This window comes from Athene noctua, chromosome 16, assembly GCF_965140245.1.
Source record: "Athene noctua chromosome 16, bAthNoc1.hap1.1, whole genome shotgun sequence".
Taxonomy (NCBI): Eukaryota; Metazoa; Chordata; class Aves; order Strigiformes; family Strigidae; genus Athene; species Athene noctua.
Genome location: NC_134052.1, coordinates 182,239 through 205,463, shown reverse-complemented (window position 1 = coordinate 205,463; position 23,225 = coordinate 182,239). Strand labels below are relative to the sequence as shown.

General features: G+C 45.6%; 1 protein-coding gene across 3 annotated transcripts; it reads left to right on the top strand.

The window, feature by feature from the left end:
- The first annotated feature begins 24 nt into the window (after positions 1 to 24).
- NFS1 (NFS1 cysteine desulfurase) lies at positions 25 to 14,312 on the top strand. 3 transcript variants are annotated; one of them, XM_074919878.1, is made up of 13 exons: positions 25 to 163; positions 312 to 372; positions 1,160 to 1,276; positions 1,887 to 1,970; positions 2,601 to 2,753; positions 3,791 to 3,884; positions 5,845 to 5,979; positions 7,403 to 7,560; positions 8,968 to 9,073; positions 9,251 to 9,332; positions 10,735 to 10,818; positions 10,942 to 11,031; positions 11,616 to 14,312. In XM_074919878.1, exons 1-13 carry the CDS (start codon positions 45 to 47, stop codon positions 11,677 to 11,679), a joined length of 1,347 nt encoding a protein of 448 aa, XP_074775979.1. In that variant the 5' UTR covers positions 25 to 44; the 3' UTR covers positions 11,680 to 14,312. The 3 variants fall into 3 exon arrangements, with proteins under 3 accessions (XP_074775979.1, XP_074775978.1, XP_074775980.1); XM_074919877.1 differs by having other exon boundaries at positions 25 to 177; positions 305 to 372; XM_074919879.1 differs by having other exon boundaries at positions 45 to 151.
- The last annotated feature ends 8,913 nt before the right edge of the window (positions 14,313 to 23,225 follow it).

The window sequence follows — 23,225 nt, the reverse complement described above, 5'->3', positions numbered from 1 at the left end:
CCCTGACGTCACCGGAAGGGGCGTTCCCGCCGCGCGCCGCCGCCATGCTGCTCTGGAGGCGCCTGGCGGCCCTGGGGGCGGCCCCCGCCCCCCGCCAGCTCTCGGCGGCCGCGCCGCGCCGGGCACCGCGACAGGCTCCGGGACAGGCTCCGCGACAGGCTCCGCGACAGGCTCCGGGTAAGGCCGCGGCGGGGGTAGAGCCGCTGCCCGGGCGGGGGGGCGGCGCGGCGGCGCGCAGCCCGAGCGCCGTCGGGCCCGTTCTTCCCGTGAGTGTCTGACGGCGGCTCGTTCTCCCTCCCCTCAGCGCCAAGTGACGATGGCGGCGGCGCCCTGCGGCCGCTCTACATGGACGTGCAGGCCACCACCCCGCTGGTAAGGGCTGGGCCGCGCCGGGGCTGCCCCGGCCTCTCGCGTTCTCGGGTCGCGGTGTCGGAGCCTCCCGCAGCCGCTGCCTCGCCCCCCGAATCCACGGGTTCCCCCCCCGAAGAACAGCAAGTGTAAGGGGAAGGGGAGAAATAAACTTTGTTTCTATCTGGAGCGCTCCCGTGTTCGCTGAGTTTAAGGCTCTCCCTGCACCCCTGGGGGTGCCCGTGGGTACCGCAGCGTCAGTGAAAGCTGGCTGGGAGGGCAGGGGCTGCTATCGGGGGTCGGCCCTGGGCAGCTCTAGGTCTTCCCCAAAGGCCTTCGAGCTTCGGTGTCTCATGGCCGAGGATGCCGCCGCGCCCCGGGGTGCGCAGGGCCTCGGTGCCTGCAGGTCCGCTGCAGCCTCGGAGCTCACACCGGCATCTGCGGGCAGCGGTGGCAAGAAATTCGTTTAACCGAAGTACTTACCTGGTTAACTTTTCCTGACTTTTTAAGAACTTGTATTTCTTTTCGGAATTTTTTTCTCGGAAAATCGCATCCTTCTGTGATGGTTTTGGTGCAGATTGAGGTTACGTGCAAGGGCACAGGACGTGATTGCCCGACACTCATTTGCTGGAGGCTCTCTGTGTGTAACGTGCAATAACCTCAAGTTTTCAAGATCTGGCCTGAGCTAAAGCCAGAGGCTGCAGCAGAAGTGCTGCTAAGCCTGGTGCAGGGGGAGGGTGTGCATGTGTGGAGGGGACAGAGATGCTTTTCCTTCTCAGTTTCTAAGGCTGGGTGGTTTCGTGTCCCTCAGGATCCCCGCGTCCTGGACAGCATGCTCCCGTACCTGATGGCCTGCTACGGCAACCCCCACTCCAGGACCCACGCCTACGGCTGGGAGAGCGAGGCTGCGGTGGAGAAGGCCAGGCGGGTTAGTCTTTGGCTCTCCCAGCCGTTGTGGTTTTTCTGCCAGCGAGGAGGTTCGGTGTCAAAATAAAAACAAAAGCAATGTTAAATCTGTTGTAGTTAGTTCTCTGTGGGCTGGATTTAGCAGCTTCCTCTTCGCTTAGCTATACTTCAGCAGATTTATTGCGAGAAAAAATAGTGAGATTAGAGCAACTGAAGTGGCAGAAACCAGTACTTCAGGCAAAAGTGCCTCAGGATTTTTGATTTCCTGAGGTCACAAGTGTGCTGCTGCAGTAATTCTAACTTTATATTTTATCATTCTCCTAATCTTAGGTATGGGTCTTCTTAATTTTTTTGTAAGTCATGTGTACAGGGGTTTTGCCTGTTTAACTTTTATGTTCTTTAATGACAGACTAATGCTTAATACTACTACTGCTAATGACTATGAATTCCTTATGTGTTTTGTATTAATGCAGACATTTAGACTATTGTACCCATAGCATAACTTTGTCAAATACTAGTAAACCTTTCAAGGCTCAAGAGAGTATTCTTGAAAACATTTAGCGTGTCTTTTGCTCTGGTGAATTCACTATATTTTATCTTAACAAATCGAATTTATATTTCTTTTTAAACAGCAAGTTGCAGATTTAATAGGAGCTGATTCAAGGGAAATTATATTCACCAGCGGTGCAACAGAATCAAATAATATGGCAATTAAGGTAAAAGGTTTATACTGATAGTTATTTGTTATGTTAAAATGATGCTCTTAAGAACTATATGCCTCTTTCAACAGTTTAAATGTTAATACGTTGGCCTAGTTAGCAAATATTTGCATTCCTGGATTTACTTCTGCTACATACTTGGAAGAAATACTGGGATGTTTTGAGGATGGAGTATACTACTCAATGTTTATCTTACATATGCCAAATACAATCCTTTTGCTTGCATAATTAAAATCTTTATCATGAAATTTAGTGGAGATGCTGATTACAAACCTTTTTCTGACTAAGTATGTAGTTGTTCAGACTTCTCGTTGTTTGTGACTATTGCAAATCTTATTTAAAAAGTAGTTTTGTTAATAGTGTCTAGAACTTATATCAGTTAACATTTTCACAGGCTTTTTGAAAAGTTAGATGCTTTGAAAAATGAGCGTTGTTGGAAATACGTAGTGTGAATTACATGTCAGTACCTTTTAGATTCATGACTTTGGGGAAAATAAGGAAGATCCAAATGAATTATGTCTAAATATTAATTTCTTGTTTCTGATCTTTTTGTGTAAAGCTTGCTTTACACAAATTTGATTTGTGCAAATTTGTAAAGCAAATTTCTTTGTGAATTGTGCCCAACAGGGTGTTGCAAGGTTCTATAAATCCAGAAAAAAGCATATCATTACTACGCAAACAGAGCACAAGTGCGTGTTGGATTCTTGCCGTTCCTTGGAGACAGAAGGTTTTCAGGTTACATATCTACCTGTTAAAAAAAATGGGCTCATAGATTTGAAGGTAAGTTGTTTACTGACAGAAATAAAGTGAAAAGAGAAGAGATTTTTCCTTCAAATTGATGCTGAAGAGGACCTTGTGTTCTCTTGATGATAAAGAGAAAAGGATGTTAAATATTACAAGTAGAATGAGAGTCATAGTCTAATCTCCATCACAGTTGGAGGATTTTCCGTTGTGGTGCTCTAGACTTTTTCTCAACCAAAACATCCATCTCTCATCCCACCACTCCCCTGCTGCCATTCATACCCATGCAGGTGGAGCTGCTGCACGCCCTACAGACAGCCCAGTACATGACTGGGATGGAGCTGGCTTTGATACAGGAATTAGCAGTGAAATTTCATGACCTGAGCTACTCAGGGCATCAGGCACAGCTGTTACAGTACTCCCTTCCCATTGCTGTCCTTCTGGGTGTACTGGCCACAGTCCTAGGATTTAGAAGTTGTATGTGCTTATTTCATCATTTGTGACCTGTAATACAGGACAGGATCAGTTTTATTTCTAGCCCCATTGTCTGACTTGGAGAGATGTTGTGTGTATGTGGTGAGGTAGCGGGATCAGACCTGCAGGTGCAGAAGTGTTGGTTGTGTTCCCCAAGAACTTTGCTGGCAGACCCCTTCTTTGCATGGTGCTGTCCTGTATGTAGTGCAGTTCCTTTACAGCCAACCTCACTTCATCTACATGTGGCTTAAGGTGTTTTGTGGGTGGTTAATTCATTAAAGAAAATAGTTCAGTCGAATGTACAAGACATAGCAAGAGCCTGTTCTGACTTGATTTAATCCAGTCAGGTGCCATGGTGCGTAGGATACGCATGGGTTAGGATGCACAGAAATGCAATTGATTGTTCTGCTCTTCCCACAGGAATTTTGTGTTCTCATGGATTAGTGAGAGGCTAATCCATGGCTCTTTGTCATAACCTGAGGGGTTTGTTGGTAATGTGCTAGTTAGGGGGCTGGTGGTTAAGATTTGCTAGCAAACTGAAGGTGTACACAGCAATCTCGTTTCTTCTGTTAGTCACTACTTCTGTCTGAATATTTCACCAGGAGTTGGAGGGTGCGTTCCAGCCAGATACAAGTTTGGTTTCTGTAATGACTGTGAATAACGAAATAGGAGTAAAGCAGCCAATTCATGACATTGGTAAGTACACCATGGCTTCCAGAGGCTGCCTGATGTCACTCTTGCTTCTTTTTACTTAATATTTTCATAGCCAAGTGCTACTGATGCAAAAAATTGTGTAGTATAGGTAAGGAATAAATAATAATGCTGTCCCAAATAAAAGCTTATTTTAAAAGGGAAAAGAGGATGAAATTCAGTACTTTTACAGTTACTATTGCAGCAATTACAGCCTTGTAGTATAGATCAGTTGCAGTGTTTCTAGTTTCATTCTGAATTGTACAATGGATGAAAAAATTGCACAGAATAACTGGCCAAATTGAATTTATACACTATAATGGTTTATTGAGCACTTGTAGTGTTTAAGAGGAGAAATGTGCAGAATTTGGAGCAGCAGGGGTTGATGAGCACCACACTGAGACACCCCTCCTCCCCAACATTGCCATGTACAGTCATGAGCAATTGGTTTGTAGGTCAAAAGACAGCTGCAGACCCAGGTTTCTGGAACAGGAGGCAGGGAGAGGGTGAACCAGGCTCTGAGCAGGCAGATGGAGAGACGGGGACTGTAAAGCAGGTGAAGGGAGAGCTGGAGGGCCAGGGTCGTTGGAGCAGGCAGGGTGAGCGGGTGGCCCACATACGCAGCTCCCTGGATCCCATGGTGATTCGTTGGTAACATTTCCTATGCCAGTGACAAAACGCCCCACCCCCTTCATGTTCAAGATGTCCTTTCGTAAGATGTTTGAGTTTTTAGGCTTTGGCCTGTGCTCTGGAGTTTATGCTGCATGGTTCTGGAGGGTATTGTTTCCCCAGGCTGTAGTTTCTTAGCCTGTTGTGCAGCTAATTTTCCTCTTGCTTAGTTGCTGCATTTTTTCTTCTTTATTATGCTCAGAGCAGCATTTTCCCCCAGACTCTTCAAGGTTGTATTTCTTCATTGAGAAGTAATTGACCATCAGTCAGTTGCTTATAGGTGTGAGAACTCTATTTTCCTCCTGTCCTTATATTGTCAAGACCACTGCTGTTGTCTGACACTTAAATGACAGAGATACCTGGTACCAAGCTCTGGTTCCCACAGTAAGTTCTCATACCACCTTGATAACCAGTCTAGTAGGCCAGGACTGAGGCCTTGCAGAGTCAGCCTAAGGCCCTGTTAGCGTGAGGCCTGTGGCCTGATATTAGCAGTAGCAATGCCATTCCTGCTGGCCCACAGGAGGTCGAATGAAAAATAATGTGAAACTTGTTCAGAGGAGAGGTCTGGGATGTAACTGTGCTGGTTACAGATTCTGTGAAAGATGAGTTGTGACTTCTTTGATGACAAAAAGAAATAATATTTAAGTTATCTGCCCATGAACATTACATTATTTTGTTCCTTAGTGTATTTTAGCTCTGGATGCAAAAACAGTGATTACAGGCTTGAGTGACTTTAGGTGGGAGTAATCAATGTGCGTGAAGATTAGTGACAATTCGAGAACATTTTTGAAGCTGACTACTGCAATATTTGAAAAACAGAGGAAATTGCGTAAAAATGCTTGGTGAGCATAAGCTAGAACGTAAAGCTGGCTTGTACTCCACTGGTATTGAGAAGAAAGCATCAAGAAAAGAATTAAAATTTTGTTCAGCTGTGGAGTCATCCCTGTGGGGAAACTTGGATGGGCTGTGCAGCCATTTGTATTAAACTTGGTAGGTGTGGGTTTGGACATGATCTGTAACTTCTTAACAGCAGAAGACTTTTTAACTTCTCACCTGAAGAAATTCACTGTAGTCGTACCTCCTGACTTGCCTAAACCTGTGCCCAGCTAGACATCACCTAGGATAGCTCCTACACAGCTTTAGACACTTTACTGTGAAAGAAACATGGCACCACCTGTTTCTTCCCTTTTCACCTCAGAACTGGTACCTGCTATAAAGTGATGCTTTAGATTCATTGCTGACATAACGATTAGATGAGATAAGATGGTGGTTTTTTGCTTTTCTGTTTTTATTACAGGTGAGATCTGCCGTGCGCATAAGGTTTTCTTCCACACAGATGCTGCACAAGCAATTGGTAAAATTCCTGTGGATGTCAATGGCATGAAAATTGATCTAATGAGCATCAGTGGCCATAAAATTTATGGTCCCAAAGGTACTTACTGAAGTGCTTTTCTAGGGAATTGTTGTTTCTATGCTTGCCTTAAGGTAGCTACATAAGGTATGAAGTCAAACCTATGTCCTAGTGACTGTTACTGAAACAGTAGAAAACCATTCTAGGACTGGCATTGGACTGACTGCATAGTTCAGGCACTGCTGCCAGGCTTAGATCTGCCGTAAGTGGATTTTCAGTGCTGATGGTTTGTGAGGTGGCTTCACTGAAGGACAAACAGTATCTTATGGTGGTGGCAGCATTAGGAGTGGTGGCTTTTCAGGATCATTTGCTTGGTGTGATTCAGCATTGATGCTGAAACAGTTGAAATGAAATCCCTGGGTTATAGGACAGAGTTTAGACCCAAGTGTAACTTGCAACTAGGAGATCACAAGGTAACTGGAAAGTTTAAATTCTTTGTGATTTTGGTGGTCTTCTACTTCCAATGACTTCTTCCACCCAACACCATTTGTGCATCTTTGCAGAATGGAGTTTAAAATCCAGCTATGGATTTTCTAGCTGACTCAAATAGTAAAAGTTTAGCTCTTATCACTGTTGTGCTCTGTTTAGTATGTAACAGTGGATATAGAAAGACAGAAATCATGTTTGCTGTATTCTATGTGATATTCAGAAACAAAAGGCAAAATTGTGATCTTTTCAATATGTCTTCTTTTTCTGTACAAGCTCTCCTGAGAGCTGAAGACATACCTCTGAATGAGGACTAAGTTTCCAACCTCTAACTTTGGGTAGGTGACAGGCACACATTTTCACTACTTAATTATGACCAGAAGTTGCAAGCATTCTTCCTGTGGTGCCAGTCACTCGTTAGGTGTGCCAGTGCACATGAAGACATGAAAATCAGGTTTCTAGGTGAGGAGACTAGAGAGTGAAATGCTGCTGGCTGTTAAAACAGGCTCGTCTAATCTGCTCCTTGGAAATTGTTTCACTGATGTGTGTCCCCAATGAGAAGAAAGGGAGAGGACTCCTGGGACAGGTGCTGGCCTTGTAATCCAGGGAAAGGAGTTGTTCTAGGGCTTTTGGTTGGAAGTCAGTAAGGGAACATCAGTGAGTGAAATACCTGCACATAAAAACTACGGTGCAAAGGGAAGAGCTTGAGCTGTACACTGGAACTGTGACAAGTGGGGGAAGTACTGAGTCCTTAGGTGGCTGAAGCACACTGGGAGAAACTGAGCTGCTCCCTGGCTGAGGCTCTGGGAGGCTGAATGAAGAGGAACATGAACAGTGGGAACAAACACCTTTTCCTAGAAAATACTGTGCTTCTGTATGTGTTCACTGTGGTTTTTTCCTGTGAGCTGTCCGAATGTGTGTTTGCCGTGGAAACAGGGAATGTTTCCAAATCTTGGATTCCCTTTTCATAATTTCAGAGCTGTGAGTGTATACTAAAGCAGCTTTCCTTGTTTTCAAGGGGTTGGTGCTATTTATGTTCGCCGTCGACCACGAGTCAGGCTGGAACCCCTGCAGAGTGGGGGAGGCCAGGAGAGAGGCCTGCGGTCTGGGACTGTGCCCACTCCTTTAGCAGTAGGCCTTGGGGCAGCATGTGAAGTGGCACAGCAGGAGATGGAGGTATGTGGGAGAAGATACTTGTCCTGGATTCCAGAAAATAATATAACAGGGCCAGTTAGGTCTCAGGTTCCTTAGGTCTTTCTGTGTCCATGTGCCTGAATTAAATTCGATTCTCATGCTGTAACATTGTCACTGTTTTGAGATCTTCAGGGATGGTTTTGGGTAATTGGAAGTTGATTTTCAGTTTTCTTAAGTGTCTTTTTTCTTTAAGTGGTTTGAATCATGATCTTCTACAACAGGTTTGACAGATTTAGTGAAATAGGGCTTTAAGTGCTTGTAGTAATCTCCATTCTGCACATACGTATTAGCAGCATCTCTAAAATTGAATAAATCATGTTTGTGTAATGTATATTAAGAAAAATGAGACTTCCTAGTCCATTATCATACCAGTTAAATATAAGTTCAAGTTTACTGCAGATTTGCAACTAAGAATTTAGGGGTTTTTCTAGCTTGAACAGTAAAGTTTCTTCGCTATGTTTGGTGTCGAAGCCTCTGTACGCTGCTCTGTCTGTGGACACCAATGCATTCCTTACAGCTGGAATGTAAAAATCCTTTAATACAGCACCAGTGGGATGCATAAGCCCTATATCTGTACACATAGGATCAGGCTTCTTCCTGGGAGACAGGCAGAGATCAGCCATCTGAGCTGGGTGGTTATGGAAGCCTCGTTAGAGGCTGGAGAGCCTGCAGAGCCCGAATTCTGCACAAGCCTCAGGTCGGGATTCTCTTCCTTGTCTGGCAGAGTTTTAGCATTTCTAAACCAAGTAATATTTGAGATAGCCTTGTTTTCTTCTGAAGTTTTTTCAAACATGTAAACAAGCATGAATTGCATATGTGCGTCTGGCCATTTCTGTGCACCGGAGCTGATAAGGATACCTCACTGCTTTCTTAGTGTAAATGACCTCATTATTTAGTCGAGAACGAGACACATAGGCAGTTCTCATGACGTAGGTTGTGTGTTGTAAAAGCTGAGTTCACAGTAATTTGCGAGCCCATGTCTTTAAGTAGTACAGTTTGAGAGCTCCTGGGGAAACAAGGGGCACTTACCATAATAGATGCCCTCTTTTGTGTTGCAAAATGTGTCATCTTATGCATTACCTAACTTGTCTTTAAACACAAAGAACTTGGTGCTTTTATGAAAACCAATTTAGCAGATTGTATACATAGATCTTTCTGAATGGTTTGGAATATTTTTCAAGGCTGAGCTAGCCAGGACTAATTGGTAATTCTCTTTTAAAACAGTCTCTAGAGTAAGCAAAGTTTGACAGGTTCTTTTGAAGTCTCAGATGTGTTCTTTCCCTAGTCTAAGCAAACCCAGCTACTTCAGTCTGCTGGTGACACAAAGCTGAGTGGGGTCAAACTGTACACTGTTTATTATTTTGGTCTCTTTTCTGGTTTCTTTGCTAGTATGACCATAAGCGAATCTCACAACTGGCAGAACGACTGGTTACAAAAATAATGAGTGAAGTTCCTGATGTGGTTATGAATGGAGATAGAGAGCATCGCTATCCAGGTAACATTAGCAAAATCCTGAGCCTGTTAGAACTGTCTAGTTCCTCAGTGTTAATGGCCATGACTGAATAATGCACTTTAGCTACACGTTGTGCAAGTATGGCCATGTGGGGTAGGATTTGCCCAAGATTTCAGTTGATGGAAGTTTTTTTTCCTTATTTCATTTATTTGCATGTAGGATGCATCAATTTATCTTTTGCATATGTGGAAGGGGAGAGTCTTCTGATGGCTCTGAAAGACGTGGCTCTTTCTTCAGGAAGGTACGTGGGATGTGTGGAAAGGATAGTGCTATATTTTGGGGAGAAAATAACATTTGCTAATGGAGGTACAAACTAAGCAGTGGTCTCTTCTGTGCCCTGTATGTGAGTATTAGGTTATTGAGTCAACCTGGCATTGATTGCATTCTAAAATGGTGTTTCTCTGAAGTGGCATGTTTCAAATGAAGATCAGATTTACTCATCCTGAAAGAAAAAAACACAAAAAACCCCCAAAGAAACAAAACCAGAAAAATCAACCTAGAAATTCTTACCTGCCAGCCTTGCAGACTGGTTACCTGTGATCTGAGTAGCCTTGGCTTGTAACTGCTGGTGACACTTCCATTTTAAAGGCTACCAGCCTTTGAGCAGCATCTGCCCTTCAGCAGGATTTCACACAAGTGGCAGACTGTGACTAGAATCTAGCAAAGCTGGACAAATAATACCGGAATTATATTAGTTCAAGCATCTGTGTTTAATGCAAAAGCAGAAAGAAAATTAAATGCACTTTTATGGAGCTCTATTGACTCTACAGGAGGGACACGTAACACTTCTGTTACGAAGACGAACTTGATGCTTATGATGAAGTTAATGGAGTGTAAAGATGCCCTCCTTTCCTCACCTTTGAGAAAAAAGTGGTCAGCTTCTAATCTTAATTAGAAATATGTTGGCTCTATGAACAGGAAGAACAAGTCTCCACATGACTGTTTCTGAAGCTGAACACTTCTGTAATTTGAAAAATCCCTTCTGAGGCTCTGCTTTGTGCACTAGAGAGCTGTAAACAGTTCTCTGGTTTGTGCTGCATGTTGCTACCTGTAAAAATTGAGTAACCACATGTAAACAGTTTTGCCTACTGCTTCAAGATGGAAGTTCTGTCTACTTAAAACTATAACTAGATCATCTTGCTCTGGATTCCTCTGTGTGCTGTTTTTCACTTATTTGTTCTGCTGCCAAACAGCAGCTTGTGAAGTCCTTTTTTCTTTTTTAATGTTCCTGTTGATGTGTTACCTTCTCTGGCTAGTTCTGTCTTGGCTCCTTTGTCTTTTATTCATGGCCTTCTTCAGCTACCTCTTAGTCGCCATTCCTGCTGCTTCTGTTTGGCAGTGTGTTTATTCTTAACTGTGTTGTGTTGTTTCTTCTTACCTCAGGCTCCTAATTTATTACCCTCATTCATCTCTAACGCCTGCCCCTTCCATTCTTTTTCTTCAGCAGCAGAAATACCACTCTTTCTTGTATTCGCTGGTGGTTTCTAAGAGGTTGAGGAAGCTCATATATGTTGTTGTAAAGAGTCATAGTAATATTAAGTGTCTGTAAGTGACTTACTCTTTGTTGGAGATCAGTGGTTACTTCAGTTTAGCGTCTGCACATGAACAAAAGTTTGAAATTTGCCTGCCTTGCCTTTCCCCAGTGCTTGCACATCAGCTTCTTTGGAGCCCTCCTATGTTTTGCGGGCAATTGGGACAGATGAGGACTTGGCTCACTCATCTATAAGGTGCGTGGAATGGTCTTTCCTAATGCTTCCAAATATTTTTTTCCGCTAAAAGTAGGTGGTGGATTTGTTTCTTCACTCCATACACATGTTACTCTAGTCCTTAATGGTTTTCTTCTGGTTTAGATTTGGTATTGGTCGTTTCACTACAGAAGAAGAAGTGGATTATACAGTGCAGAAGTGCATACAGCATGTTAAGAGGCTGAGGGAAATGAGGTGAGCCATCTTCTTACTGAACTTAAAGGCTGCTTAGGTATGATAATAATTTGAAGAGTTGGATTTAGTTGAAAGTAATTGTTTGCTTCAAAAATCTGGTGTTATCTCTGCATATAAGCAAGCAGTATTGCCAGAGTGGGTAGTGGGCCTGATCTTCTCCTAGATCCTGCCTTTGTCAGGGAAAGAATATGAGTAGAACAAGCATGTAAGGCAGTACCCAGAAGTTTCTCAGCCAGAGATGATATTACTGAGTTTATCTATCAATAAGTTGTTTTACTTTGGTGAAACTGAGAGACTCCTGACTCATCTGGACAGTGCCAAATGCAAGGGCTCAAGTCTGTAAGAGACATGCATACTTCATGCCCAGAATGGGAGCAGGAGGTGAGGTGGAGCACCTGCCCTCTCACCTCTTGTGTTGGGGCTGAGGACACAGTTGAGGACTGAAGATCTGAAGCTCACTGATGTCCAGAGATGAAGATAGGTATCTCCCAATTTCTTGTGCTGTTGATGAAATTGTCTGCTTGGTTATTGTTGTTGATGTTGTCCTGTGCATTTTAGCCCTCATTTTTCCCCTTTCTTTACAGCCCTCTCTGGGAAATGGTGCAGGATGGAATTGACCTCAAAAGCATTAAATGGACTCAGCACTGAGAAAACATCGCTATCCATGGACTAGATGTGGATGAAAATGCATTTTCTGTACATTCCTGAACAAATTATGCAGCACTTCTGCTTTTTGACACTTGCAATTTCACTGAAAGACTACCCTTTCTGATCACAAGTCTAAGAAGCCAAAAATTAAACTAGTCTTTATCCTGGAGAAAGGCAGGATAATGTAACACCCGTTACATTTATGTTGACATGCAGAAATTTATGCTAAAATGTAATTTATTTGGAAATGTATTTTCTAATAAGTGTGTTACTCCTGGGCTAGTGGAATTCTGGTAAGAGGTTGTTGCTTCTCAGTGTAAAGTATCCTGTGTAGCTGTTCTGTTTGCAGCACAAACCTATTGCCAGGCCTCCTGTTCTTTCTAATTGAGGCGGGCATCCTGTAAGAGCAGCTGGTTTTGTGCTGCTCAAATGCATTGTACTGCGAGAAATTCTCAGATAAAAAGAAGCTTCGTGGAACGGATGCCTCAGTGTGGCCATGTGCCTTCACAGTTAAGTTGTATGTGCCATTAAGAACAATTTTTTTTTTTCTGAAACAGAGTATTTTTGTCTCCTCTGTTGATTTTATCTTTTTTTGGGTGATGCTTGTGCAGACCAGTGTGCATGAATTCAAAACATCCTTCTGTGTTAGTTCATGATTCAATGATGATGCACTTTGCTGTCCCCTCCACTGTGTTTTTCTCATGCCTTTTTTTTTTTTTTTTTTTTTTTAAGTGAGGGAAGAAAACTTGAATGACTGAGGGAGGGGTTTAGGCAGAGTATGTCAGCTTCAGTTGCAGTACCAGTTTAGCTGCAACATGAGTGGTGGAGGTGGTAGGGAGAGCAGATACAGTGCAATGTCTTAATGCAGTCTGGGTTCTTTGTTGGTTTGGGGTTTTTTTCTCTCCCTGTGATGAGTCCTTTGCTGTTACTCAGAGTTTGCCTATGGATTGTTGGTTTCTGTCACTTTAGAGAGTCTCACCCAGCTGAGCCTCAAATGTTTTGTGTGGAAATAAGAACCTGCAGCTCTGGAGTTTCCTCTGTGTGACAGACTACTTCTGTCAGACTAGAGAGTTACATGGGAATCTGTTCCCTGCAAATGCTGGGGGAAGGTGTCTGTTAAAAAGGATTTCATTACTTTAATTCCTAGCAGTGTTTCTCCTTTCTTACCTTTGTTAATCCTTCCAGTAGAAAACTTAACTCTGTATTATGAAGTGCCTTTGTTTCTGTTGCATAAGCAGACAGCTCTCAAATTAGATTTGTTGATTGATGGAGGCTGTATTAGCTGCTATAGACAGTATGTCTTCAGTTCTGGATGGTACCTACCTCAAGGGTGAACTGTGTAATATGAAAGTTGAAGCTAAATCTCACAAGGTGGATCGTGTTACAGAATCTTGTGGGTTTTTTTCTACCGAGGACAGATTTGATTGTTTGTAATGCAAAGCTAATCCTCAGTTGTTCCGTTTGAAATTATTAGCAGTTTTAATATTGTAGTTTTGCTGTGTTTTGCTGATTAGAGATACCAATTAAACTCAGACAGCAGAGTGAAAAGAGCAGGTGTATTTTACTCAAAATAACTAAATAATGAAACAGAATAATACAGAAAACATACAGTAAGAAAAGACAGAATAGTGCATTTAAATAGGAAAATACAGGGTAATGCATCAAATTATTACTACCAGAGAGAGACAATACTGATTAAGAAAGATCCATCACCACTCCCATACTTTACCATCACCCAGCCCCGCAGCGCTGGGCAGCCCCGGTCACAGCGAGGGTTGGCAGAGCCTGTCCCGGCCCGTGGGAAATCCTACGCGGTGCCTCCACCCGTAGCTGAGGCTGCCGGAGTCGCTGCAAATGGGCCCGGCCTTAGATACTAAAAATCAGCTAGCCAGAATAACTGGCACCTTTTTTTTGAGTGGAACATCTGGTTTCACTCTCTCATTAGATTCCCCCAGAGCCTGGCCAGGGATCAAGGCAGAAGCCAAGGGAGTTCCCCTCCTTATCTAATTTATTTTTGTTCTTTTTAAAACAAGGCCACACGTCTGTCCCAAGGCCAGACAGCTGGTTTCATGGCCTTGTTAACTTACGCCTACATAGAGAAGAAGATACATACATTCAGGATAGACATGTTTTCATTACATCCATCACCAGTAATGAGTGTATGATATCTGAGCTACATCTTTCATTAATGAGCATAGATAATTTCATTAATGACTACATATTAAGTTAGCAGCTTTGGCTCGGGGTCTGTTGCTCAGGCTTCAATACTTCCACCTTTTACATCAGAATAGGTGGTTCGTTATAACTTAGTATAATACCTGTTAGCACAATGGTTATCAGTTATTAAATATACAGGATTCATCTATAGGTCAACTCTGGCTAGGGCCTATTGTCCAAGCCTTAGCACTTCAAGCTGGCACCTTGTATTTCATCACAACACTTTTAAAACTACCATAAGCATAAATAGGTTTAGAGGTGTTGTATGTACTATGTTTTATCCTTGTGCCATATTTGTTTTCTGGATTAAGCATGTGATAACACTTTCCAGCATGTTTTAGAACTATGTGTTTATGAAATTGTTCTTTCATTGTGTTTCATGGATGAAAAAAAATAATAGATAAGACTTAAACTTGCCTATTTTCAGTCTTTTTGCATCCACCTTTCTGACTGAACTATGCAGCACAATCAGTAAGTTGCTAAATTGCAGCCTTTCATTAGAGAACAGGGAAAGATAAACTAAGTTTTCTGTGAACACTGTTAGAAGCTCTTTCTGTCATCAGGTTGACATTTGACTTTTGACAAATCATTCTCAAATTCAGTGCCTTTTTCTTTTTTTGAGTTCAAATAGCTTAAATTGTGATTATTTTGAGAAAAGGGAGCCCCAAATCTTGAAGATTGACCACCTCATATGTGTTAAGATTTAAAATATAAATTCTACGTGTAAAGGTTTGGGAAACTCATTCATACAGTTAACAAATGTTTGTTTGAAAATGCTTATAGGAAAATATGAGGAAAAAGTGGAGATACTTTTCCCCATGACAGAAGAAGTAATGCCAAGGATGACCATCTAGTTGTAGGCCACTGAATGCAGTTAAGGCTTTTTGTATGGGGAAGTAAATTTCTTTCAGAGGAGAATATTTACGAATGGAACTGCCTGTAACTCTGAAGTGAGGGAGATGTGGGGGTTTTTTTTGGTGATTAATTGGAGCCATCTTCAGGGCATTAAATTAATAATACAAGGTGAGGATTTAGCGTCACCATTTTGCAATTGTAATAAAAAATGAACCCGTGTGACATAAGAATAAAATAAACTTCCACAAGGGAAGCAAAAAAACCCACTTGATGGATTTTAGCGTTTCTAAATGCTGATGGAACATATCACCTAACTACGGAAAATATTTAATATTTCTTCAGGAAGGATAATACAGAATTAGTTATCTATTCTGGACTCGAGGATACAGAGGAAGAGGGTCAGTTAACAGATTTGGTGATAATGTTATACAGCCAGCCATAAACTTACTGGGGATTTTTTAAAATGATAAATTAACAACAGTGCTATTGCTCCCAACAAAATACCACCTCTGATCTTATATCTGCCTGATGGATGGGCTTGCTCTTCTCTGCCTGTCTGGTGTGATGTCAGTCATGGTTCAGCTTGTCAGTCACACTGTTTCTGCTAACAACATGTATTGCCCCATGCTTAGAAGTTAAAGTTTCCCAAAGTTGGCCTGAGAGATCTCTTCCCCACTAAAGACAGTTTTTATTAAATTCCATGATGGTAAATAGTCCTGCATGGGAAGAAAGCAAATGCTGTTTTTTAAAATGGACAAGCTGAGTGCTTAGGAGAACAGCACTCTGACAGCTCATGTTCCTCCTTTCTATCTGAAACAGAGTAATAAAAAAAAAAAAGGCTGGTACAAGATGCTCTTATATGAAGAAAACCTCATACTAATGAGCAATCAAAGTGGTTTTGTGCTGAGTGGGTGTAGTAAAACCAACAAGCTGTTTAATTTCATTTTTAAAAAGTATACAGGATCAATAAGGCACATCATCAGCTGACTGACAGATTTTAAGTATAGACAGGAAGGAGGAGAGTATTTGTGGGAGGCGTCTGTGAGGAATATTTCTGTTGGAACATTTTTCTAAATGATCTGGAAATAATTAAGACTTGCAGTTGACACATGGTAATCAGAAAGGAAAATACAAAGTGATATGAACCATTTATTTAGTAACCTGGGTTCATTCATTCAAGTGACATCCTTGTACAGATGAAGGAATAGGATCAGAGGTTGTGTTTACAGAATGGTATCTCTAGGGTGCTGGAGAGCACGGAGCCTGGGATTTGGGGTAATGCTTCCAGACTGATGGGGTAGCAAGCAGGAAGATGCTTTTATTTCAGACACGGAATTGGCACAACAGGTGCTGGTTCCCTCAAGCTTTACTTCAAGCTATTTAATTATGTGCTGTGTACATTTTTTTTCCCCTAGTTGCATACCTAACATCCTATTTCACTTTTTGTTTAGGTGGAGGAGACAGCTAAATTTGTGCTCTCTCAATAGTTTCCTAGTACCTAATAAAGTCAAGTCCCATTCTTTTCTAACACCGTTTTTCTCTGCCTGCTTTCCACCACATGCATGTTACAGGGGAACATTTTGAACATGGTTACTAATGATCCCTGTCCTTTAACCTTTTGCCTACCAGACACACTTTTTTGCTTTTCTGTTTTGCTTTCCAGAGACACTTTTCCCCCTGCTACTGGTACCCAGCTGCATCACGCTTATAACTCCTCTTTGGTCACTTGTCATGCTCCTAATATTAGTCCAGGATTTTGTTCCCTCATCCACTCTACAAACAAATCTGCTTCTGTTAATCTTGAGTGAGCTAAATATTCTCTCCCCATGGAAGTCTGGGCATGGCTGAGGAGACTGAGACCTGTGGAGGTACTCTGTGTCACAGGCATCTACTTTGCTCCAGGCTGAGCTGCAGCACAGACCAGAACTCGAGGTGCTGGTCTCTAGCAGCTGTTCAGGGCATCAGGACTTGCTCTCCAGTGTGTCTTCATGGAGTCAGTACAGACCCAGTCTAGAGGCCTGTGATGGTTTTAAGCCCTGCTGGGACCAGAGACCACATTGCCATTGTCCCTCCCCCACCCTCAGCCGGTCAGGCTGGAAGTGAGGCACAAACCCCGGGTTAAAATAAGAAGTTTAATACAACAGTGTAATAAACAATCTGAACAACAACAGTAGCAATAACAACAATAAACAGCAAGAACAGTAAACAAGACAAAAGATATACAGAGAAATACCGCAATGGATACAGACAGCCCTGTGTTCCCCGCAACCAAAGCCACAAAGGAAAAAGTTCCCGCACTCCCGCCCCTGGACCTGACGCCAGCATGGTGTGAATAACCTGGCTGGAGATCCCTTCCCCCTCTCTGCTGGGGAAACCTAACCCTATCCTAGCTGAACCATAACATAATCCACCCCTTTATTCTATACCATCTGCGTCATGTCCAGCTGCCATTTAGCAGTTAACAATAGCAAAGTAATAATTTACACAGGCACAGCATAATTCATGGCATGTTCTCACCCAGAATCAAGTCCCCCTGTGGTACCCATCGGACCTCTCCATTGTCCTGCATCACCCACCAGGTGCACCCAGGTCCTTGGGCAAAAGCAATCCCATGGATGGGTTTGCCTTTACCTTTGCCTGGCGCAGGACTAAACCAGACCATTTTTCCCAATATATTCCTCATGCGCACCACAGGGACTTTATCCCCATCTACAGCACGGGGAGGTTTTGACTGAGCCAGGCCAGCTCGACTGGCAGACCCTCTTGTGTTGACTAGCCAGGTGGCCTTTGCTAGATGCATGTCCCAGTCTCTGAAGGTCCCACCTCCCAGTGCTTTCAGTGTGGTGTTTAACAGTACATTGTAGCGCTCGATCTTCCCAGAGGCTGGTGCATGGTAGGGGATATGGCAGACCCACTCGATGCCGTGTTCTTCTGCCCAGGCACTTATGAGTTGTTTCGGAAGTGGGTCCCGTTGTCTGACTCAGTTCTCTCTGGGGTGCCGTGTCGCCACAGCACTTGGGTCTCAAGGCCCAGGATGGTGTTCCGGGCAGTGGCGTGGGGCGCTGGGTAAGCTTCCAGCCATCCAGTGGTTACTTCCACCATTGTGAGCACGTGGCGCTTCCTGTGGCGGGTCTGTGGCAGTGTGATGTAGTCCATCTGCCAGGCCTCTCCACATCTATATTTCAGCCATCGCTCTCCATTTCTCTGGGGCTTCACCCGCTTGGCATGTTTGATTGCAGCACACGTCTCCCATCCGTGGATGATCTCTGCAATGGTGTCAATAGTAAGGTCCACCCCTCGATCTCGAGCCCACCTGTATGTTGCATCCCTGCCTTGGTGGCCCGAGGTCTCGTGGGCCCACTGGGCTATGAACAGTTCACCTTTGCGCTGCCAGTCCAAGTCCACCTGAGCCACTCTAATCTTCGCAGCTTGGTCTGCCTGCTGGTTGTGTTGATGTTCATCAGTGGCCCGACTCTTGGGTACATGGGCATCCACATGGCGCACCTTCACAACGAGGTTTTCCACAGGGGCTGCAATGTCCTGCCATACTTCAGCAGCCCAGACGGTTTTACCCTTACGTTGCCAGTTGTTCTGCTCCATTGCTGCAGCCATTTCCACAGGGTATGCGCCACTGCCCACGAGTCGGTGTAGAGGTAGAGCCTCGGCCACTTCTCCTGCTCAGCAATATCCAAAGCAAGCTGGACAGCTTTCACCTCTGCAAACTGGCTGGATTCCCCCTGTCCCTCAGCAGCTTCAGTGACCCGTCGTGTGGGACTCCACACAGCCGCCTTCCACCGTCGATGTTTTCCCACAATGCGACAAGACCCGTCAGTGAACAGGGCATATCGCTTCTCCTCATCTGGCAGCTCGTTATATGGTGGGGCCTCCTTAGCACGTGTCACCTCCTGTTCTGGTGACATCCCAGAATCTTTGCTCTCTGGCCAGTTCATAATCACCTCTAGTATTCCTGGGCGGCTGGGGTTCCCTATTCGAGCCCGTTGTGTTATCAATGCGACCCATTTACTCCACGCGGCATCTGTTGCATGATGCGTGGAGGAGGCCTTTCCTTTGAACATCCACCCCAGCACCGGCAGTCGGGGTGCCAGGAGGAGCTGTGTTTCAGTGCCGACCACCTCTGAGGCAGCCCGAACTCCTTCGTACGCTGCCAGTATCTCCTTCCCAGCTGGTGTGAAATTAGCTTCAGAACCTTTGTATCCCTGGCTCCAAAAGCCTAGAGGTCGGCCTCGGGTCCCCCCAGGTGCTCTCTGCCAGAGGCTCCAGGTAGGGCCATTTTCCCCAGCTGCGGTGTAGAGCATGTTCTTAACCTCCTGCCCTTCCCGGACTGGCCCGAGGGCTACTGCTTGGGCAATCTCCTGCTTAATCTGTTCAAAGGATTGTTGTTGCTCAGGGCCCCATTCAAAATCCTTCTTATTACGGGTTACGTGGTAGAGAGGGCTCACAATCAGGCTGTAGTTCGGGATGTGCATCCTCCAGAACCCACAGCGCCCAGGAAAGACTGAGTCTCCTTCTTAGAGGTTGGTGGGGCCATGGCTGTTATCTTGTTTATCACCTCCACTGGCATGTGGCGACGCCCATCTTGCCATTTTATCCCTAGGAATTGAATTTCCCTTGCAGGCCCCTTAACTTTCTTTTGCTTAATGGCAAAGCCGGCCTTCAGGAGGATCTCAATGATTTTCTTCCCTTTCTCAAAGACTTCCTTGGCTGTGTTCCCCCATACAATGATGTCATCAATGTACTGCAGGTGTTCTGGGGCCCCACCTTTCTCCAGTGCAGCATGGACCAGTCCATGGCAAATGGTGGAGCTGTGGTTCTACCCCTGGCGCAATCAATTCCAGGTGTACTGGATGCCTCTCCAAGTGAACGCAAACTGTGGCCTGCACTCTGGCGCTATTGGAATGGAGAAGAATGCGTTAGCAATGTCAATTGTGGCGTACTACTTGGCTGCCTTCGACTCCAGTTCATACTGGAGCTCCAGCATGTCTGGCACCGCAGCACTCATCGCTGGCGTAACTTCATTCAGGCCACGGTAGTCCACAGTTAGCCTCCATTCACCATTAGGCTTTCTCACTGGCCATGTAGGGCTGTTGAAGGGTGAGTGAGTTTTGCTGATCACCTTCATGGATCAGCTGATGGATGGGGACCAGGGAATCTCGGTTGGTGCGGTACTGCCGCCGGTGCACCGTCCTGGTAGCAATCGGCACTCGCTGCTCCTAAACCTTAAGCCGCCCCACCACTGAGGGATCCTCTGAGAGGCCGGGTAAGGTGGACAACTGTCCAACCTCCTCCAGGGCAGCTACACCAAAAGCCCACCGGTACCCTTTTGGGTCTCTGAAGTGCCCTCTCCTGAGGTAGTCTATGCCCAGGATGCACGGGGCATCTGGGCCAGTCACAGTGGGGTGCTTATGCCAGTCCTTCCCAGTCAGGCTCACTTCAGCTTCCAGTAGGGTCAGCTGTTGGGATCCCCCTGTCACTCCGGAGATGCAGATGGATTCAACCCCACTGTAGCTCGATGGCATCAGGGTGCACTGAGCGCCAGTGTCCACCAAAGCCTTATACTCTTGTGGGTCTGACGTGCCAGGCCATCGGATCCACACTGCCCAGTAAATCCGATTATCCCTTTCCTCCACCTGGCTGGAGGCAGGGCCCCTCTAATCCTGCTCATCATCACTCACTTCTTGTAAGAATGATTCACTGGTCCCCTCAAGAGGGTCAGACATAACGTTCACCATTCTGTTCTGCCTGGGGGATTTCTGACTGGACACTGGAGCTGCGCTCCTCTTGGAGGACTCCCCTTTTATGATGGTCTTCCCTTTCAGCTGCTCTACTCGTGCAGCTAGGGCAGCAGTGGGCTGTCCATCCCACCTCCTCATGTTTTCTCCATGGTCGCCGAGGAAAAACCACACGGTACCTCGTGGTGTGTGCCTTCTGCTGCCTTTCTCTTGGGTGGGGAAACGTTTACTTCTAATGGCTGAGACATCAGCCCGTGCAGGTGGAACGTAGGACATGTCCTCTTCCATTTTCTGGACCCTCTGAGACAGTTCCTCCACAGCTGAGACCAGGGAATGCTGAGATGAAGGGAGATTTCCCTCATATTGCCGGAGCTGGCCAACCACTCCATCCACTGTCAGAGTGTGGGTGTCTGTCCACCAGGACACTATTGCCAATGCTTTCGAGTGCGCTTCTGGTGCGCTCTTCGGGAACTTTCGCCACATCAGGTGTGTGCAAGGGGCCTGATCTGGGTCCATGGGTGACTGCTCATCATTCAGATCACCATAGATCATCTCAAACACAGCCAGTTCCCTGAGGTTCTGAATTCCCTTCTCAATGCTGGTCCATTTGCTTAGCTGACATAGGATATCATCCTTGTAGGGGTGCCTCTCCCTTACACTGAGCAGGAGTCGCTTCCAAAGGCTGAGGGTTTGAGTCTGTTTCCCTATTTCCCTATCAATGGGAATTCCATCCTTGACCAAAGATCCCAGCTGCTTGGCCTCTCTCCCCTCCATTTCAAAAGCACTGGCTCCATTGTCCCAGCATCGGAGCAGCCAGGTGCAAATCTGCTCGCCTCCCAGGCGGCTGAAATCTCTCCGTGTATCTCGCAGCTCAGTTGGGGATAGAGATCTGACGATCACCTCTGGTCCTTCCTCCTGTTCCTGTGATGGGCCTGCCTCTTCCCCATCCCTCACTCTGCGAACTGACTTTCTGGTATATTTTGTTTTCTGTATTGGGGCGAGTGACTCTGGCACTGCCTGGCTCTCTGGCTCAGTCGCTGTGCTGGTGGAGGCGACTGAGACTGGCTCTGCCTGTTTCCTCGGCCCAGATACTGCACCAGTAACAGTACCAGGTTCTGTAGCCTTTTCTCCCCCCTGAGGGCAGTGGGTGGTATTAAAGAGGACACGGTAGGCATGGGCAAGTCCCCAACACATTGCAGCGATTTGTGTCTCCTGGGTTTTGCCCGCTTGGTAACACACCCTTTCTAAGCACTCCATCGGCTTCTCAGGGCTCTGCATTTGTTCGGGAGTGAAATTCCAGAGCATTGGGGGTGCCCACCGACTCAGGCCTTTGCCCATCTCTTCCCACAGCCCTTGCCACTCACTATTATCTGACCTCGGGGCAGGTTTACGGGCACTGCTATTGTTAGAGAAGCGCTGTATGGCCCAAAACAAGATCTGGCAGGCATTCAGAAAGCACAGTGCCGCAATCACACTGGCCTGCAGGCTCCAAGGATAATTGAAACTCCCAAAACCCGAGAGGATCTCTTCCCCTGGCTCACCCACAGAGGGGGTGAGACCCCTAACAAAAGGCCAGCCAGCAAACAGGTACGGGCCCGCCGCCCCCCCCAGCGATACAAAGGCAGCATAAGCCGTCAGTAGCCAGTATAACAAAACAATCCCCTTTATACATTTTCCACCGACAACAAACACCAGCACTGGGAACACACAGTGGATATAAGGAGTAATCCAGCCCCACCACGCAAGCAAGTGGGCCAGCATTGCAAACATTTTCTTCTCAAACAGTACAAATGCAAACAGAAAAATTACACCCAACAGATTGCTCTAGCACACTCTGCCCAGGGTCTGTCCCTTTTTGATTCTTATTTCAACCCTCTTGTGCCCCACGTTGGTGCGCCAAGAAGGCTGTGATGGTTTTAAGCCCTTCCGGGACCGGACACCACATTGCCGTTGTCCCTCCCCCACCCTCAGCTGGTCAGGCTGGAAGTGAGGCACAAACCCCGGGTTAAAATAAGAAATTTAATACAACAGTGTGATAAACAATCTGAACAACAACAGTAGCAATGATAACAACAATAAACGGCAATAACAGTAAACAAGACAAAAGATATACAGAGAAATACCGCAATGGATACAGACAGCCCTGTGCTCCCCGCAACCAAAGCCACAAAGGAAAAAAGTTCCCGTGCGAACCTGACGCCAGCATGGTGTGAATAACCCGGCTGGAGATCCCTTCCCCCTCTCTGCTGGGGAAAACTTAACCCTATCCTAGCTGAACCAGGACAAGGCCTACTGAGGATTATAGAGTTGAGTCCTGTTTTCTCTGCTGGTCCACACCATAAATGTCACAAGTCTCTCCACCAGACTTTATTTCAGCAGCAAAACGCAACATGGTGACTCATCACATTGCACAAAAGGTGAAAAGCCTTAGTTTTCTTCTGACCTGGAATATTCCAGTGCTGCCCTTTGGTTATCCTACACCTTCTTCCTGCTGCAGGGAGGCTGGTGCGGCCCCGGAAGGGTGGCAGTGCTGCAGGGCGAGGCCCTGAGCTGCAGGTGCTCCTGCTGCCCCTCGCACCCTTGGGCAAGCGGCTCTCCGAGGGTCCAGCGGGCCTAGCTGGGGATACCCCTGCCAGGGCTGGCTGTGAGGGGTGCGCAGTGACAGCTCACCCTGCCTAGTGTCACCAGTGCTACGAAAAATTGGGGAATTACTGGATACTACCT

Bases quoted from the DNA above. Each gene is read 5' to 3' on its own strand.
- NFS1 (XM_074919877.1), top strand. From the start codon at position 45: ATGCTGCTCTGGAGGCGCCTGGCGGCCCTGGGGGCGGCCCCCGCCCCC. The intron at 373-1,159 runs GTAAGGGCTGGG...CGTGTCCCTCAG, and splicing joins TGCAGGCCACCACCCCGCTG to GATCCCCGCGTCCTGGACAG. The intron at 10,819-10,941 runs GTGCGTGGAATG...CTTCTGGTTTAG, and splicing joins TTGGCTCACTCATCTATAAG to ATTTGGTATTGGTCGTTTCA.